Here is an 18,467-nt window from a genome sequence, read left to right as displayed (position 1 = left end):
GCAACCAAAGAAACGTGTAATTAAGGTCATCTAAGAATGGAAGAGATTGTCAGATTGGGTATCGTCAATAGGGCTATATTGGGGTAAAACTGGATTACAACACCGCCAACATATTTTGTGATAAAACATACAGCCACTTATTTGTGCAAGGTGCATCACAACTTTAGTGTGAGCTTTGGCGGTGTTGTGAACCAGTTTTACCCCAATACTTTGTCTATCTTTAGATGACCTAAATTATGCTCTGCATTGGGTGCCTCTGCAGTGTTTTCTTTGGGGACCACTATCACCTTCTACAACTTCCTGTGTGTGCACCATACATCTCTGAGGATATCTAGGCTTTGGACCTCCTTGAGCATTTGAGTGGGACAAAATGAACATATAGGTCTGCATGCAGACAGATATATTCTCTATGAACCTTATTTCAGGTTGCAAATACCTAATAGGGTTCCATCAACCTCTACACATGTAAGTAAAACCCATATGGAGACAGTCCCACTGCACTGCTTGTTTGGGACTGAAAGGGTGCCTTTGGAGGATGAGATCCTGGTCCCTATAAAATCCTTCCCAAAAGGTAATTCTCCAGGTCCAGATTTTTTCCCAACTGAGTGGCATAGAAATACACCAAAGACTTGGCCCCAGGTAACTGTCCCTAAACTCAGCATGCCTAGTTCCTTTCACAGTTCTTCTATGCTGCTCATATTGTTTTGCTGAACAAGACGGATAAACATCCATTGCAATGTGCTTCATACAGGCCCATTGTAGTTTTAAACATGGATTTAAACATTCTCACCAGAATACTAGGTTTGCTAGTGTATTGAATATCTCTTGGTCAGACCAGACCGGTTTCACTTCCACCAAGTCTACTGACACCAATCTGAGGTGCATCTTTACTCTTACTTCTTGACCATGTAGGCTCCAGAGCGTTGGTGTCATTGGATTTGGAAAAGGCCTTCCACTAAGTAGATCGGACCTACATGATGATGGTCCTGAACAGGATGGGTTTTGGACCAAGTGGATAGGTATACTTTATAGGACTATGTGGAGGGAAACAAGACAGGGTTTCCCATTGTCACCTGGACCCTTTGCTGTCATTGTTGAACCCTAAGAAGCGACCTTAAAGAACAACTCCAAGCAGAATAAATATTAAGCCTTGCAGTGGGGCTACCCCCACACTGCAAGGGTTAACTGCTCATTTTGGTCTAGCGTCTAAAAAAAAAAAAAAGATAACTTGCCTGTTCCTCAGTCCCACCTGACTGCTAAACTAGTCCCTGCAGCTTCATCTCCCCCAGGCTCTGGCAGTCTAATGACCCATGATGTATAATACAGTGTATTAGATGGAGGATGAGGGGGACATTTCACTGCTGGAGTGTAGAGGGAGAGAGGTGAGCAGTCTCTGCTGCAGGATCGAGGCTCATTTATCTTCTTTATTCTGTCCCCTAGAGAAAAATGAGCAGTTAACGTTTACAGTGCGGGGGTAGCCCGACTGTAAGAGTTCATTTCTATTCTGACATGAGTTTTTTAAGTCACTCCTCTTTGATTGAGGGTCTCCAGATTGGTCAGCTGGTGGAGACTCCCAGGGCCATCCCTACCTTTTTCGACGCCTGAGATGGCCAGAAGGGGGAAGCAGTGGGTAATGCGCTCCAGCTGAGCTGTCAGCCGGGTGAGAGGCGGCGTCCAGCTGAGCTGTCAGCTGGGCCGGAGGCCACAGGCAGTCGAGCTGTGAGCCCGAGTAGAGCAGATGCTGTTAGTCGCCTGTGCTGCCGCCGCCCCCTCACAGCTGCCACCCCCCCAATGAGATGCCGCCTCATTATGGGGACGCCCCTGGAGACTACGGATGTGTATGTGAATGATCTTATCCTCTTCCTAGACAATACGCATGTCTTTTTACAAGAAACATTGCAAATTATGAATGCATTTGCAGTTTTTTCAGGACTGAAAGTTAACTGGGGAAAGATAACATTTTACTTGATCCCCTGAGCCCTGCTGTTTAGTGAGTCTCATCTCCACTACAGTGGGTCACCAAACTTAGATACCTGGGTTTGGAAATATCCAAATCCACAATTGTTTTTATCCCCTTGAACATATCACCATTGCTTTCTCTACTTGAACACAAACTATATACTTGGTGGCATCTCCCTAACTCTATATTTGGGAAAATCAACCTTATAAAATGGAAATCTTTCCTTTGTTTCTGTATGTACTTAGGAATTCTCCTGTATGGACCCCAAAATCAGTGCTTACATCTATTGACAGACTGATTCCTGAATTTCTGTGGAATGGGGATGTATCCATAGAGAGCCTTAAGGGTACTGCAACAACCTCGGATGGAGGGGGGGACCGACAGTTCTAAATTATTATAAGTATTATCTGGTGGGCCAAAGAGATGGCTAATTATCCAACAGGACGACTCAGCAGTCTCCTTGGAAGCTGTGATAGTGGGCTCTGCTACACCTGATCCTTCAAGGCCCTACCCGCTCACAATGTCCGTGAAAGCAACAATAAGGGCCTGGTAAATTATTCATAGCATGGGACCTCCAGTCCACCATAATTCTTTTTTGCCCAATACACGATTATGGTGGAGCCCACAATTTTCTCATATACTATCCCAAATCTGGTCATATGGATTTCAACGTCAAAACTCTAGAGGACATCATCAGTAATGGGGCACTAATGTCCAATGATAACCTTAAAGTGACATTAAACCCTCAGATTGTTTAACATAAACCAATACTGTAATGTGTGCCTTACTGTAATCCATAGTAGTTTCCCTTCGCTTTGCTGCTCTTCCTTTTAAATCCTTCTCTCTTCTCATGCTAGGGGAGAACTTCCCTTTGCAGCTGAGTGCCTCTTCCTGTAGTGCTGGCTCAGGTTGTGAACCTTCACACATCCATTTCAGAGGCAAGGCAGTCTGCTGCAAAACAGAAGTTCTGCCCAGCATGAGAAGAGATACGGATTTAAAAGGAAGAGCAGCAAAGAGAAGGGAAACAACCATGGATTACAGTAAGGCACACATTACAGTATTGTGTTATGTTAAAAAATCTGAGGGTTTAATGTCACTTTAAATCTGCCAAACAACTCACGAATCATTATTTCCTTTTGATACCTGCAAATATGTCATGCTTTATACTCCCAGTTCGGGGGCCGTCAGGTAACCCTCCAGCCATCCAGGTGTGACAGATGATGTGCTACGTAAACCACTGTCGAATGTATACAGTATAGTTGCACCGAAATACAAATTTCAAAAACTAAACGAAACCGAAATGTAAAACCACCTTAGAAGTTTGGAAAGATCTGACCAATGTTTCCCTACAAATATATTCGGTTGCGTATACTTCCAGGGCAAGTCTATTACATTTTCCTGCATTACCACAGAACACACCATGTCGACATGTAGATAAAGTGCCATCTACTAAATGGGACTGTAGGCCTACTTGTTGGTTGACTGATCTACAATTGGGCTTCTGACCTTAACTTCACTTCAGGGAAATATGTGAAATTATAATATGTTTTTGGCTGAATTATTGGATTTATTAACGTTTTAAAGTCATCTTATGCACCTACTTGATGGGGATATGTGTACAATTTATTTAATGTCACTGTCTCCACTGTCTCCCTTTCTTTTGTGTTTCCAATTGTTTGAATGATTAATAAGATTATAAAGGGAAGAACTTCACTCTTATCTTTAAAATGACAACAAAGAAATGTTTGGTAATGGCACATTAACAAACAGATACTCAGGATTTTTATTCTTCACATACTTTATTTTTCTTTTCCTCCTCATTCATCGGACAGTAGCCATTTTCACTAAGGGCAGATGATTCCATCTCCCTCTACTTCCTGGAACTCTGGCACATGTGACTGGAACATGTAACAGTGCACATCATCTCAGGGGTAAAATGCCTTTTTCATTAAATCTCACAGGATTTTTCAGTTTATAGAATGCATATGTTAGTCCTAGATTATATCACTAATGTCTAAGAGGACCAGGAAGTGGAAAAACAGCATGTTCTCCCTGTGCTTGCATGGGTTTCCTCTGGGTACTCTGGAGGGTTAATTGGCACCTGCCTTACTTGGTCCTGTATGCCTGTGAAATAGGGACCTTAGATTGTAAGCTCCTCGAAGGCAGGGACTGATGTAAATGTAATGTAAAGTGATGCGTAAATTGTCGATGCTATATGAATTCCAAAAATAAATAAAATAATTGTACGTAAAAGGAAAAAAATGTTTGTTTAGCTAATGAATGTCAAATGATTTCATATCAGCGTGCAGAGCTGCAGGCTGATATGATCTTTAGTTAACGTGGGTAAAGGTCAGCTTTAGGTTTGTAATTTTTTGCATAAAAGCAAATAAAAGAACTTTGGAAAAAACTACACCATAAAGGGGCTTGTGAGTTTGGTGCAGTCAGTCAGCTGAATAAGTACACAGGGGCGCAGAGCTCAGTGCTCACACGTCTCTACGGCTCCATTGCTTGGCCACGCCCCCCCTTTATCTTTTTTTGGAGAATCCATGGAATAAGTAAGAAAATAAGCTTTATTCAAATACATGCTTATATTTTATTTTAAATACTGCATGTTTTTTCATCATTTTGATTAAATGTATTTATTGCATCTGATAACAGTACATACTAGTGCTGAACATATAGGTACACGTATTAATGTACTTAAAGGGTAAGTTCACTTTCCCAAGTAAATTACCCACTTAAATCTGGCACCCTTTAGGCCTCATTCACACAAGAAAAGGCCGGAACGTACAGCTCCGTGCTGTGTGCACGGCTGTATCAGGCAGCTCCCAGGAAGGACAGGTGCAGCGTGTGATTAGTACGCAGCCCCTGTCCTTCTCTATGGGACTATGCGGCTGTACACCGCCCCACGGTCATCCCAAGTGCAGGTCCGTACGGGTGCGGGTGTCCCGGATCGGATGCAAACAGGATACATGCTGTCAGCGTACGAGTATGGACATCCCGCACAGACATGCAGGGCGGGTGAGCGTAGGGCGGCGTACGGCCGCATACTCACATAGAGAAGGACAGGGTCTGCGTACTAATCACACGCAGCACCTGTCCTTCCCGGGAGATGCCCGATACGGCCGTGCATGCAGCACGGAGGTTTGGGGAGAATCAGCAAGGCAAAAAGAGAGTTTGGAGGAAACCTTGTCCATATCTGGTAATCTTCTTTAAAAGGGACTGAGAGTCACCAACATATGGGGTCTAGTGAGAAAGTTGGGTGGTTTATTTATGTCCTGGAGATATCCATTCCATCATGAATTAGAAACACAGGGGGTTATTCACTAAGCTGCATGGGGCTCCCCTACAAATCCAGGAAAGGGGGATCCCAATGCCCAAAAAACAAAATGTCGGGTCCCCCTAAAATTCCTAACCAGACCCTTAATCCGAGCACTAACACTGTGAGCGCCCCCCTCCTTGCACCATACCAGTCAACATGCCAGGGACCCCCTGTAAAAGCACCTTGTCCCCATGCTGATGAGAACAAGGGCCTCTGCCCCACAACCCTGGCCCAGTGGTTGTGGGGGTCTGGGCAGGGGGGCTCATATGCATCTGGGTACCCCCCTTCATAAAGGGGGCACCCAGATGCTGCCCCCTCTTGTGAATGAGTAACTGTCCTCGAATGGCCTGTAAATAAATGGTTGGATCCGTCCATTTGTTTACATGCCAAATGAGGACAAGGAGCTGATGTCACGACTCGCTCCGCCCATCTGCTTACATTTGGGCTGGACCTGTCATTTTGTGGTGGGAATTCGGCGGTAGCGGCTGGGCTGGCGGGACTTTTCTTTAGGTGAATCGGCCGGCGTCATTTATCGTGATTGACATTGAATTACATTGCTGGGCGATGTGATTGATGCTGGATTACATCGTTGGACGAATTTTATTTATTTATTTTTATATAATAAAGGAATTGTCTTTTGTTTATTGTTCAATCAACCACTTCCCGACCGAAAAGGTCCGTGAAGGGATCAGCGGCTTCTTTAGGTACTGCTGTTGATGAGTTCCTGTAACAGGGTCCAGATCCTCAACAGCAGATTACGTGGTCACAGTTCTGTGTGATCACAGCCAGAGCTGTAACAGTTACACAGCCAGCAGCAGCTCACGGTGTTGTGTGCACTTCTTTGTGTTCTTTGCTCACAACAGGGCTAGCCCGTACAGCACCCCTTCGGTTCTACTGAACTGAAGGGGTCCTGGGGCCGAAGCCAGCCGAAGGATCGGCCGAAGCTACGGCCAGATCCTTCGGCAGCTTCGTGAATAGACCCCTAAGTATTAAAGCCTCTGTAAATAAAAAAAAGATAACCCCTTAGTGCCCCCTAGTTAAAAAAAAGAATAATAATTTAAAAATAAAACGTTTTTAACATTGTTAAAAATGTAAAAAAAAAAGTGTAAAAAAAGTTTAAAAAAATATGTTTAGTAAAAAAAAGTATTGGAAAATATAGTGCTGAGGAAGCTATTGAAGATAGGAGACAAACATATCACATTCTAAAATCGTTCCATACTAAAATTGTATTTCACTCCTTGTATTTTGTGACCTATAACTCCCAAAATAAACTGAAATGCCAGATATATGATATACCCTATAAATCAGGACAAATAAAAGAATGTACAATATTACAAATTATTTTCGGTGAGCTACACATTATTATTGCCAAAACTGTGAAAAATCTGGGTTTTTTTCCATTTGTATTTATTTTTTAGAAAAACATATTTTTTCTATTCTCTAACAATTTGCAGGGATTTGGTCCACTGTGTGCTGTGATTATATAATATGTTCTATTTAATTTTTTCTGTGCAACTGCCACTCGCAGAGATGGAGCATTAATTTAAACCTTGTCGTAACATAGTACTTGTTTCTTGTACATCTGTGATTATAATATTCTCAGTTTTATTTTGTGTTTGCTATTGTTTCTGGCAGATGGAGTCTTCACTCGTCCCTCATCGTATCACCCGTAGAGAGGTAAGACAATACAGAGCAGTTTAGAGTTTCATTGTTTAGGACTTTGTTGTACGGTGTTCTTCTCCGCTACCAATGGATTTCAAACTGGTGATATTTCCTTCCTATCTCATAGGCTAGGTATGGAAAAAAGGGCACGATCCGCCCATCTCAAAACAAACCTCCAAAGGAAAGCAATGAAGAACCCAAAGTCTCTGCATCGGTACAGGTATGAAGCCAAGATCAGCATGATAACCCTGGAGCCTGCACCTTTACAAAAAAAAGTGGATAACATTAGCTGCTATATTTAAATGCTCACAAATGTACTTAAAGAGACTCCGTCATTGGGGGAAGCAGGGAAAACGACTGCAGGTATGAAGTGCAGGCACCAAGACGCATACAAATACTGTATACCTGCAGCTGCATTCTATACCTTCCTGTCATGGACAAACCTTAGGTCTTTCTAACTAGCAAAGCTTTAGTACTTGCCGAGAATGCTAAAACCTGCCTACCCCTTACATATTCCTATTTCTCAGTGAGATTGCCCATGGGCTGCTCATTTGATTTGGACTACAAAGCCCTCCCCCTCTTTATTACATAGAAATTTGTTGCTTTGTAGTTCACAAACGGTAGCTGAGGAAGCAGCTAACATTATTTGAGATTTCAGTTCAGTCCAAAGAATGTTACAAGGTCCCTGGATTTCTGACAGGATTAAGTGGTCATTTTGTACTTACAAAGAAAATACTTCGCCTTAAAGAAAACTAATGTAGCCACCAAATGTAAAGACGTATCAGCTGCAGTACATTACATTTTTGTTCCTAGGTTAAACAAATGCATTGACGCACATTCACGTAATGCGCCTTAAAATGTGGACTAAAATATTTAATTTGTAAAAACATTTTTATTTTGGTTTAGGGTAAATATAACATGAATTATAAAATATATTGCACCCGAATATTTTATATTTGTTACTTGTAGCCAACAGGTGATATATTAGGTTAGTTCCGCCCCCCTTACACACCCACATATTTTTGTATGTAATAGACTGACTTTTCTGATTTGTCATGAATAGCCAGTGTTTTGAATAGACCTCAATAGCAGAAGTTCAAATTACACACACAGCTGAATGACCCTGAATACTTGCAGAACTACCTAGTCTGTCCAAGGACTTCACATGGTTAAGATAATAATACATTGTGTTTAATACTTTCATGTTTATCTAATAATAAAATAAGGTATGATGAGGACTAAAGAGGCGATCTACTTCCTCAGAAGTTTTGAGGTCCTAGCTAAGGATATATGTGACTTTTTTTTAACAGATTGGGACATCGTCCTACATAATTGCCACATTATAACTATACAGAGAGTTGGTGTCTAATTATTATAACCAGATCCTTAACTAACATTAACTAGGCCAGATTTTTAAAATATTCTTAATAAATTCAAACTTCAGTGGACCACAAATTCTTTAGCTTCGATGCTTTGTTTTTGGGATTCTAACACCTGGTTCAGCTGCTCTGACATTAACAAAGTTTTCACTCTTTTTGTTCAGCGTAATCTGCTTTATGGAGAAGCCCTGTATACCATAATACACCGCATGGGGGTTTCTGAGTCACAACATATATCTGATAATGACCAACTGTACAACTATCTGCAAACGGTAAGAGACAGCCAAAACGCATGAATAAGTAGTTTTGTATGGCAGAAGTAGTATACACAGAATGAGTGGTAAACCAAGTCTAAAACACTATGCCAAACGTTAGCATGGTGGTGTAACTATGGATCATGAGGTCCCAAAGCAAAATGTTGAACATACTCTACTCCTTTACTAAATCAGGGTTGCTCTGCCATGCATTCTGTTACACAAAACACACTGTGCCATGCATTCTGTTACACACAACTGACTGTGCCATGCATTGTAGTACACACAACTGACTGTGAAATGCATTCTGGTATACACAACACATTGTACACACAACACATTTTGCCACACACATTGTGCCACACAACATACTGTGCCATGAACTCGGTTACACAAACAACACTGTGCCATGCACTCTGTTACACAAACAACACTGTGCCATGCACTATGCTACACACAACACATTGTGCCATGCACCTAATAGCACACAACAGATTGTTCTATGCATTCTGTTACACACTGCGCAATTCATTCTGTTACACACAACGCACTGACACACTGCCATGCACCCTGTTACACCCAAAACATTGTGCCATGCACCCTGTTACATACAACAGACCTGACTGTGCCATGCATTCTGTTACATACAACACACTGTGCCAAGTACCTTGTTACACACAACACACTGTGCCATGCAATCTGTTGCACCTAACCCATGGACACTGTGTGGTGTGAACCCTGTTACACCAAGCACACTGTCTCATTCATGTTATTATACCCAACATACCATGCCCTGCTTTCTCCCTATTATACCTAGCATGCTGTGCTATACACACTGTTACACCCAGCACACCATACTATTCAGTGGTGTACATAGACAACAAAGGGCCCTGTGCAAGAACAATTCTAGATCCTCCATTCAAATACTGCCAAACACTTATTTAATGTGAAAGATAGATCACTTCCAATCCAATGAGAAACATCCCTTCCTGATCCACTGGGATGTGATACTCTCTGTATCAACAATGTACTATGATATTTCTTATAAATATTTATAGTCAGTTATATTCTGCATTCAGAAACACATCACGCCTTTCATGATTTAACAATCTACTGAGTTGGCTAGAACTGGCTCATGTGGAAGTCTACATTGTCACAGCACTAACTGTAAAGAAGCCTTACCGTATGGTTAAACCTCTTTTCTCCAGATGCTGGCCTGTGTGACTATGTGTCTGGGGATTAAAGTCTCACTGAATATTCTCTGCTCCGCGTAGCTTCTAACACGCTAGCTCAAACAGGATTCAGATCAACAGCTTAAAACAATTTAGAGGTAATGGTGCTGCGGCAGACAGGCTCATGGTATTTTCTGTGTTGTGGAGTGTGTACACAACTAAGTGAGATACCCAGGAATCTCAGCAGTGTAGCCTGCAATGAGGGAGAGGAGAGTAAGTGAGGATTGGAGTGGTGGCAAGTGCAACAGTGGTGCACAGTATAATGAAGTTGATGCTGTCTGCCCAGCTCCTGTCAGCTGCTCAGGACATTGGTACTTGGAATCACATTACTGTTTACTCCCTCTGGATAAGATGGGGGGCATAAGAGACTTAGGGGCCTTGGAGGAAGAAGCAGAACTGAAATCAGGCTTTACTGCATTGCTCAGTGCAGGGAATCTAACAAATAGAACTTGCTGATTGGATGAGAGAGCAAAGAGATGACAGACGGACAGGTTGGGGTAAAGAATTCCATAGGATGGGAGAGACTCTAGAGAAGTCCTGGAGGCGAGCATGGGAGGAGTTGACAAGGGAGCTGGAAAGCAGGAGGTCTTGGGATGAGCGGAGCCGACGGTTATGGTGATACTTTGAGAAATGGCCTTTACTAACCAATCACAGCCTTGATCAAGCTGTAGTGTTTTAACTGCAGAGGGAAAAATACATGACTATAGTATCTGGCAGGGGAATCTGGATTAGAAATAGAATTACATTTGTTTTGGCAAGTAAGACAGTTAAAACAAATGTATTTTATTATGCATGTAGCTATTTGCCTACACTTAGGGCTCATACACATGGGCGGCTAAGCCATTACAATGTGAATTTCCACATACTGTATTTCCCCTCACCAGGAAGTCACAGGTGCTGCCTCCCAAAGAAGTCAAGGCTGGGCTGTAGGTGGGTATACGCCAGTACTTGCGTACAGCTGCGTGTGCATACAGACACACATTCCTGGACGCAGAAAACCTGTAGAAATCCTGGATGCCGCCCATGTGCATGAACCCTTACACTTTAAAAACCTAACTAGCAATAGTTTGAAATATAATTCCTATTACTGTCACCACAAGTAATCTATTGTATTGCATCTATCCGAGTAGGACTGAAACATCTTTTGACTGTAATGTGGTTTTCATGATGGTTTTAGCCAAATTGTCTTTCACGTGATGAAACTGACATCTCTTATCTGGATGTTCCTAAACTGTATAGAACAAAGCAGACATGTGACTTTGGGGCTTGTGTATACTTGAGAGTATCCTGCTCAGAGTGTCCTGCTCAGCTCCTAGCAAGCAGTGATGTCAGTGAGCTGGGTTGGAGAACTCTTAACAACCTGGGACGCTCTGGCTGGAAAAAAAGATTTTAATTTGATCTAGAACTGTGTGCAAACACTTTTTCCTACCCATTACATTTTGTGGCAGCTTTGGTAACTGTTTGTTTCTTCCAGGCCTTCAACATGGATCCAGCAGAACATAATGCCATCCTTCAAAGCGTTAAAGCCCTTGAGGTAACTACAATACAATATTGCAGATTGTATTTATACCCAATGTGGCATTACAAAGTACATTTCATTCAGAGCTGCAAATTTGTACTAAAATAGTAAATGTAATGTAATGATGAGTTTACATAGTGATTTTTATAGTATATTACAGGTATCAATCAGTCAGATCTGAAAATAAGTCATATAATACATACAATGGACACAGCCTACCTGCTCAATGTTTCACTTTGTTTATCCAAATATAGTTTCACAGGTCCATGCCAGTCCACTTCCTTTTGTTGATAATCTGGTGATCTTAGATCTCTTTGATTATTTTCCTTGTGATACTTTAAGAAGAAAAAGGAAGAGGTATGCAAACAAAATTCAGGAAGGAAACCCTTCCACTGTACATTTCAGTGGGATACACAGAACTTAAAGCACAAATAAACTCATGGAAGATATGCCATCACATAGACAATGTACTCCGTATAGTCTAATCTCCACTTTTCTGTTAAGGCAGTTGTGCAGTGTGACTTCATGTAAGTGTGCAGTCCAATAGGCAGTGCACGCTGCAATCATCCCTCAGTAAAGTCCTGGTCTGACCCCCCCCCCCCCAATACGTACAGTTCAGCTATGTTGTCCTAGATTGTTCATTTTCTCTGCCTTCTCCAAACTCTTCCCCCTTTTGTGAACAACCCTGTAAGTATGCATCAACAAATGTGAGTTTTTAGAGTTGTTTTAATAAATGCTTGTCATGTGTTTTTTAACTGAAGGCACTATCTAGTTCTACTTATTTTCTATGTCTGAGCTTTGCTACTGCTGTTAAATAGCGAATGAGTACTCCCTTAAACCAGTTATATTGATCAGCCCATTGGAGTGGCTGAAAGGTGCATTTAGAGTTTTAATAACCTAAAGATCTTTTGCGTGTTCTTTTGGCACTCTGTGAGTGTTGAGTGGATTGGATCACCGCGATTGTTTTTTTTATATGAAGATCCATATGGGATTTTCCAGCACCAGGACTGTCCCTATAATGAGGCAGCCTGACGTGGTTGCCTCGAGCAGCATCTTATTGGGTCATGGGGCCCCCTTTCTGGCGAGAGTGTTCCATGTTGCTAAGAGAATCCTGTAACGCTCTGGCTGGCGTCCTGCTCCGCTCACTGACATCACTAGTTGCCAGGAGCTGAGTGGGATGCTCTGGATGGCGTCCCATCCAGCTCCTGGCAACCAGTGACCTCAGTGAGCTGTGGTGAACGCCGCATAGAAGTACTGTGCACCGCACTCCATCCCGTCCCCCCTCCCCGTAACCTGCGCCGCCACTGCACCAACCCGCCGTCTCAAGTGGTGAAAAGTGTAGGGATGCCTCTGTCCAGCACTTATTTTCTATCTGGCTTATTAGCACTTTCCTCATCAATGTTTGTTTATGAAATACTTTTATGCAGTGATAATTATTGTATATATAGCACATGTTATATTGGGACATCATTCGTTCATGAACTGGGAAATGTATGAATTTGCAGCACTAGAGTTGTGGTCTCAATTTCCACACCTTCTATATATCAAGAAACTTGATTGTACATTCATAGTTATGTATTGCATGGTTGTTATTATGTTATTTTAATGCACTTTATTTAGATAGAGTTTTATTTTAGTTTAAGCACACACAAATGTTTTTAGTACTTATGGTGCTTATATATACTGTATATTGTGGCAGCAGGCAGATAATGTCTGAGTTCAAGTGTAAAGGTGCCCATACACCTTCCGACCATCGCAAGACTTTTGTCTTGCGATGGCCGTAAGCTTATTAAAAGCTTGTACGATCTGCCCATCTTGGACAGGCAGATCGTACTTGCGATCATCGAAAGCCCGCCCCGCTGAGGGGCGGGCTTCCGATGACCGCAATGCAGAACGGGCAGTGTGCGCGTGCGCACACCGGCTCGTTCAGCATTTGTCTCCCGAGCATCAGCATCAGTTTTCTAGCATGCTCCTTAGACAAAAGACGTGCGACGATTCTCGTACGATCGCAGGATTTCCCGCGATTCTCGTACGAGAATCGTGCAATGTATGAGCACCTTTAGACCTGTGCACTGGCGAAAAATTTGTTTCGTTTTTATTCGGATTTTGCGTTATTTCGTTTTTCGGGATTCGGACAATATTCGTTAGCGGTAGTCTGGACGAAATTTCATTGCAGCAAAGTGACATTAGAGAAATTTTTGTTAACATTTTTTTAGTCTGCAGAAGAGGAAAAAAAAAAGCGTGAGGTTCCCCCCCCAATTCATACCAGACCCTTTAGGTCTGGTAGGAATGTTGGGAGGAACCCCCCCAAGTTAAAACAAAAAAAAAAGTGCGTGGGGTTCCCCCCAAAATCCCTACAAGGCCCTTTAGGTCTGGTAGGAATTTTAAGGGGGAACCCCAGCCCCCAAAAATGGAGGAAAAAACGTGGCGTCCCCCCTAACACTCCTACCAGACCCTTGATCCGAGCAAGGGACAAGGGCCTCTTCCCCACAACCCTGACCCAGTGGTTGTGGGGGTCTGCGGGCAAGGGGGCTTATTTGCATCGGGGTACCCCTTTAATTAAGGGGCACCCAGATGCCGACCCCCCCTTGTGAATGAGTGAGGGGTACTTGTACCCCTACTCATTCACTAAAGGGTTAAATAAAATAGTTATTGAAAATTCCAGACTTTTGATAAAATCCTTTAATTGAAAAAAACACAGAGACAATTTTTGACTATTCCTTTGATTAAAAAAATAATATATATATATTTTTTTAAATCCATCCATCGATGTAATCCAGCGTCATTCACGATGCACGACCCCCACCGACCCGCCAAAATAAAAAAAGTCCCGCCGCATGACGACCGTCCGAACCCGATGAGAACTCGCCGCAAAATGACATTCCTGCTCGAAAGTAAACAGATGGGCAGAGTGAGCCGTGACGTCACGGCTCGCTCCGCCCATTTGACATTTTTAGCTGTCAAATGCTACATAGCATTCGGGGACTCCCGAATGCCATTCGGGCCTGTGAGCCGAGGTGTCATATGAAAAGTATTATGACACCTCGGCTCACAGAGTGGAGTTTGCATCAAGTTCACATTATTTCTAATAATGAGTCATGTCTACAATGTGTGGTGTAAGGTGGGATAAGCATGACATTCTGAACCTTCTGTTTTCAGCCACCGATTTTCTGTGTCAAAGTTACAGTCAAACAAGCCAAAGGGATTCTTGGGAAGGATGTTAGTGGTAAGATCATGTTTATATATATATATATATCAGTTTATACATTTGTCTGAATAACATATTTGTAAAATCAGGCCTGAGCAAGTTCTATTGCACATTGAACCCCAGTCTCTAAAATCTCATATTCTCCTTACAATGTAAAAAAAGAATTCCTAACTTAATTTTTTGTCATTTTAAATCTGACATTTTAATTAAAATAATACATGGTGAACCTGTCATGCTCATCTTTGTTCAGTGTCTTCCTGTTATGGAGTAACAATCCTCTATCTCTCAATTATGCTCCAGCATTGTAATCCTGTCACATGGACTTCTGATGGTTTCAGTTACGTAGATATGGTCCACTGTTGAAGTGAGAAGTGGTGTCCTATCAGACACTAACTGCCTGCATGCGTACTGTCCCTTGTAAAATGGCCGGTGCACAACTTTGACCATATTATATGTGTTTAATGCGGCAGCATGATGGTTGTAGCTGGGACCCTGGACATTTTCCAGGCCCTTGGCTCCTGCTTAGGTTGTCTTGTGGATCATGATCCATCTCTGGTCAGCACCACTGAGATGCCGCTAAGGATGAAAAAAAGTGAAAGCAAGGATTACATTTAAAAAAATGACCAATAGCTAAAATGAGACAACAAAGCTTTACCATGTTTGAACAGGAATACTCTTTATTAAACCTATCTGCTGCTTAAAGCAGCATTAAACTCTTAAACTTGTTTACAGTAATGTATCCATATCAAAGAAATACACATTGCCCAGCAAAGTATTTATTTACATTTCTGACCAAGCGCTTACAGTCATCATATTTTCAAACAGCTCTAAATCTCAGCTTCCCTGAACTTCCTGTTCTCTACAAGATCACAGGGGACAGAACAATCTCCATTAGTTGTCCATCTATTAGCAGGGAGAAAGGCAACAGAGAATGAAGGAGCAGGGGAGTGTTTTGCCTTGCTGTGTCTGTGTGTTTGTGGTCACACACAGCTTACTAGCACACACAAGGGTGGCTCCATGGGACCCTTCAAAGGAAAGGAGCCATATCAGGGCCAGTGCTCAGGCGACCTGCTGATTCTGCAGTAATCTAAATTTTTAAACATTGAGGATTAGCATCCATTGTATGTGATTTAATCAGAATTTAAAATAGCTTAAAAACCTTTTGACTTTAATATCTTTAAAGCTGAACTCTGGGATAAACACATACAATCAAAATTAGAGAGGCATGTGTGTTCTTACTTAAATCGTGCTGTTCTTTGTGTATTTCTTCCAGATCTGTGCAGTAATCCAGCATTAAACTTTCTATGTAGGAGCTTCCTTACGAGACATGTGCAAAGACTATAAATTCGTTTCGGACTATATGAACGGAAACCAAAAATGTTTTCAATCAGTTTTGTCAAATTAAAATATGTTTTATGCTATATTGGATTTGGCCACCAGTGCACTCTGCACATGCGCGCTGCCGTCCTGGAGGCGAGGCGCATGACGTCACATACCGCACACGTTTGTTGGGGGGCACAATTTTCTGTTCTTGCCTCGGGCGCAAAAGGAGCTGGCTACGGCTCTTTAAATACCAATACAAATCTTTGTGAAAAAAAAAGAAATGGGAATGGTTTATGTTTTAGTGCTTTAGCGAAGTAAAAGTCATTCAGTTAGGGTTTACATATTCTTTAATAATCCTTTAATATGTTAAGGGACTTCTTTATTTTCCCTTGAACATGACTTCTTTTTTACTCTCTTTGATTGATGTTGTATTTTAGTGAATATTTTGGCATGGATTTGTTCTAACTGTTGTTTATACTGGTTATTTTCTGGAAGGTTTTAGTGACCCGTACTGTCTGTTGGGAATTGAGAGTCGGCCTGGCAATTACTCCAGGGATATCAGTCCAAATCCCGATAAGAAACAAAAGCAGAAAGCCGTTGTCCGGAACACACTTCCAGAGGACCAGACACACAGGACGCAAATTAAACCCCAGACCTTAAATCCTGTATGGGATGAAACTTTTATAATGTAGGTATCTGTAGCATGGTGTCACTTTATTCGGAGAAGCGCTGGTTTAATATTAGATTTTAATTACTGAATCATTATTTGACTTTGAATTAAAATTAAGAATTTTGTCTCAAGCAACACCCTGCAAGGGGCAGCATGAATTTAAGAGAGGATGTGGAACCTGTGATAAAAGACAACCCTTTATTTAACACTGTAAATTGCAACATGTTAGCAAGATGATAAATATCTCCATTTATGAGTTTTGATCCAGCATACTCCTCTTCCTCCTGCTGTTGGCATTGAAGTTCAAGATATAACAACTATTTGCCATACCAATCCTTATTTTCAGGAGTAAGCTGAAAAGAAAAATCACACGGCTGTAAATTACAATTGTAATAAAAAAATAAGATGTGCATCTAACATGCAACCTGTCCCTGCCACCGACATAAGGCATACGGTGGAGCTGAACCACTTCCAGCTGGCCAGGTCAGTATGCCTTACGTCAGCTGCATTGACACTTCTGCTATGAGCTGACGGTTGTTATAGCTGCCCAACAGTGTTTCCTGCCTGCCAGCGATCCTCCTCACTCTGGGCCTACATTCTGTTCCCCTTAGTTGTCCCTGTGTGCTTTCCGATTCCCGCTATTGTCCCGCCACCTATATCTGCAGAGACAATGGATTTTGGAGGGGATACAGAGTGGAGCAGATTGTGGCCACACAGCACGGGGAGGAGGAAATGACGGAAAGAGAAGACTGGATTTCAGGATGGGGGGGGCGGGGGGGGGGGGGCAGTAAATATGAGAAACTGACCCCCCTATCCTGAAATCTGATCCACCTTCCTTTCCTGAATGAATACAGTGAGTGTGTTTATTTATAACTGAAGTGATAGTAAACAGTGTTTATTATCACTTCAGCATGTGAATGAACAGGGAAGTGCTCTGTTTGAGCATTTCCCTGTTCATTAGTAAGTGACATGGCTGCAGAGGAGGGAGATTAAGGATTAATGTACTGTAAAAAAGATTAAAGAAAAAAACAAAACAGAAATAAGACTTAATAAGAAAATAAGACAAAAGGGCCGTACAGCGTAAAGAAATTTGGGTGACGTCATCGACCAAATATGTTAGTGTGTTTGTTTAGTTTTAACTCTTTCTGAAAATAAGTAATAAGAGGTACTTATGTACCCCGTACTCATTCCCCTGGAAGGGGGAAAACTGTATTATTCATAAAAGGGAGAATCCAGATTCCTATCAGCCTCCCACACAAACCCCACATTCTCTTGGGAACCAGATTTGGGTAAGAGGTCCTTGTCCCTCAGTCTTGGAGCAAGGAGTGAAGGCTTGGCCGCCCCCTGCTTTTAAGCTACTCCACCAGTGCTGAAAGCCATGGGGCCTGGTATGGCTCAGATGGCTTAACTGGCCACCCAGGCTACATGTCTGGATAGGTGTATGGTTTGAATTTGAAGGGGTACCCTACCCTCTTTTTTATGTCACTTTTAAAGGTCTATATCTTACTCTTCTGTAACTTCACATGCAGCGGCAAACATGCTATTTAAAGGATTTCTGCAAGATTCAGTTCCTCTAGGCTTCAAAAGAGGGCAGTTCTATGTTTGGGGTTCCTGGTCTTCCTGCTGGGTTTGCCAAACCTCCTGTGAACCAAACTATGCCCAGTCCACTCATCCCTAGTTATTATTATTAAAAATAATCTGCAATTATACTGCTTTTTTTAGCTTAATTTAATATTCCTTTTCTTCCCCCACTTTTTTTTTTTTACTTTTCTCTAATCTTACTGGGGGGAGTTATCAAAACTGGAGCAGAAAAATCTGGAGCAGTTGCCTATGGCAACCAGTCAGCTTCTCCCTTCAGTTTGTTCAGTTAAGGTTTGAAAATAAAAGGTGAATGCTGATTGGTTGCCATGCACAGCTGCTCCAGATTTTGTCTGCTCC

At 42.1% G+C, this 18,467-nt stretch overlaps 1 protein-coding gene across 1 annotated transcript in view; it reads left to right on the top strand.

The window, feature by feature from the left end:
* UNC13D (unc-13 homolog D) overlaps window positions 1–18,467 on the top strand; it is a 78,966-nt gene that overhangs the window by 15,890 nt on the left and 44,609 nt on the right. The window contains exons 2-7 of the mRNA XM_018561541.1: window positions 6,918–6,959; window positions 7,072–7,164; window positions 8,488–8,595; window positions 11,284–11,343; window positions 14,488–14,554; window positions 16,355–16,547. Of these exons, the coding sequence (XP_018417043.1) occupies window positions 6,918–6,959; window positions 7,072–7,164; window positions 8,488–8,595; window positions 11,284–11,343; window positions 14,488–14,554; window positions 16,355–16,547 (563 nt within the window). The remainder of the gene's footprint in view (window positions 1–6,917; window positions 6,960–7,071; window positions 7,165–8,487; window positions 8,596–11,283; window positions 11,344–14,487; window positions 14,555–16,354; window positions 16,548–18,467) is intronic.

This window comes from Nanorana parkeri, unplaced genomic scaffold (assembly GCF_000935625.1).
Source record: "Nanorana parkeri isolate BGI_ZX_2015 unplaced genomic scaffold, ASM93562v1 scaffold529, whole genome shotgun sequence".
Taxonomy (NCBI): Eukaryota; Metazoa; Chordata; class Amphibia; order Anura; family Dicroglossidae; genus Nanorana; species Nanorana parkeri.
This window is presented reverse-complemented; position numbering and strand designations above follow the sequence as displayed.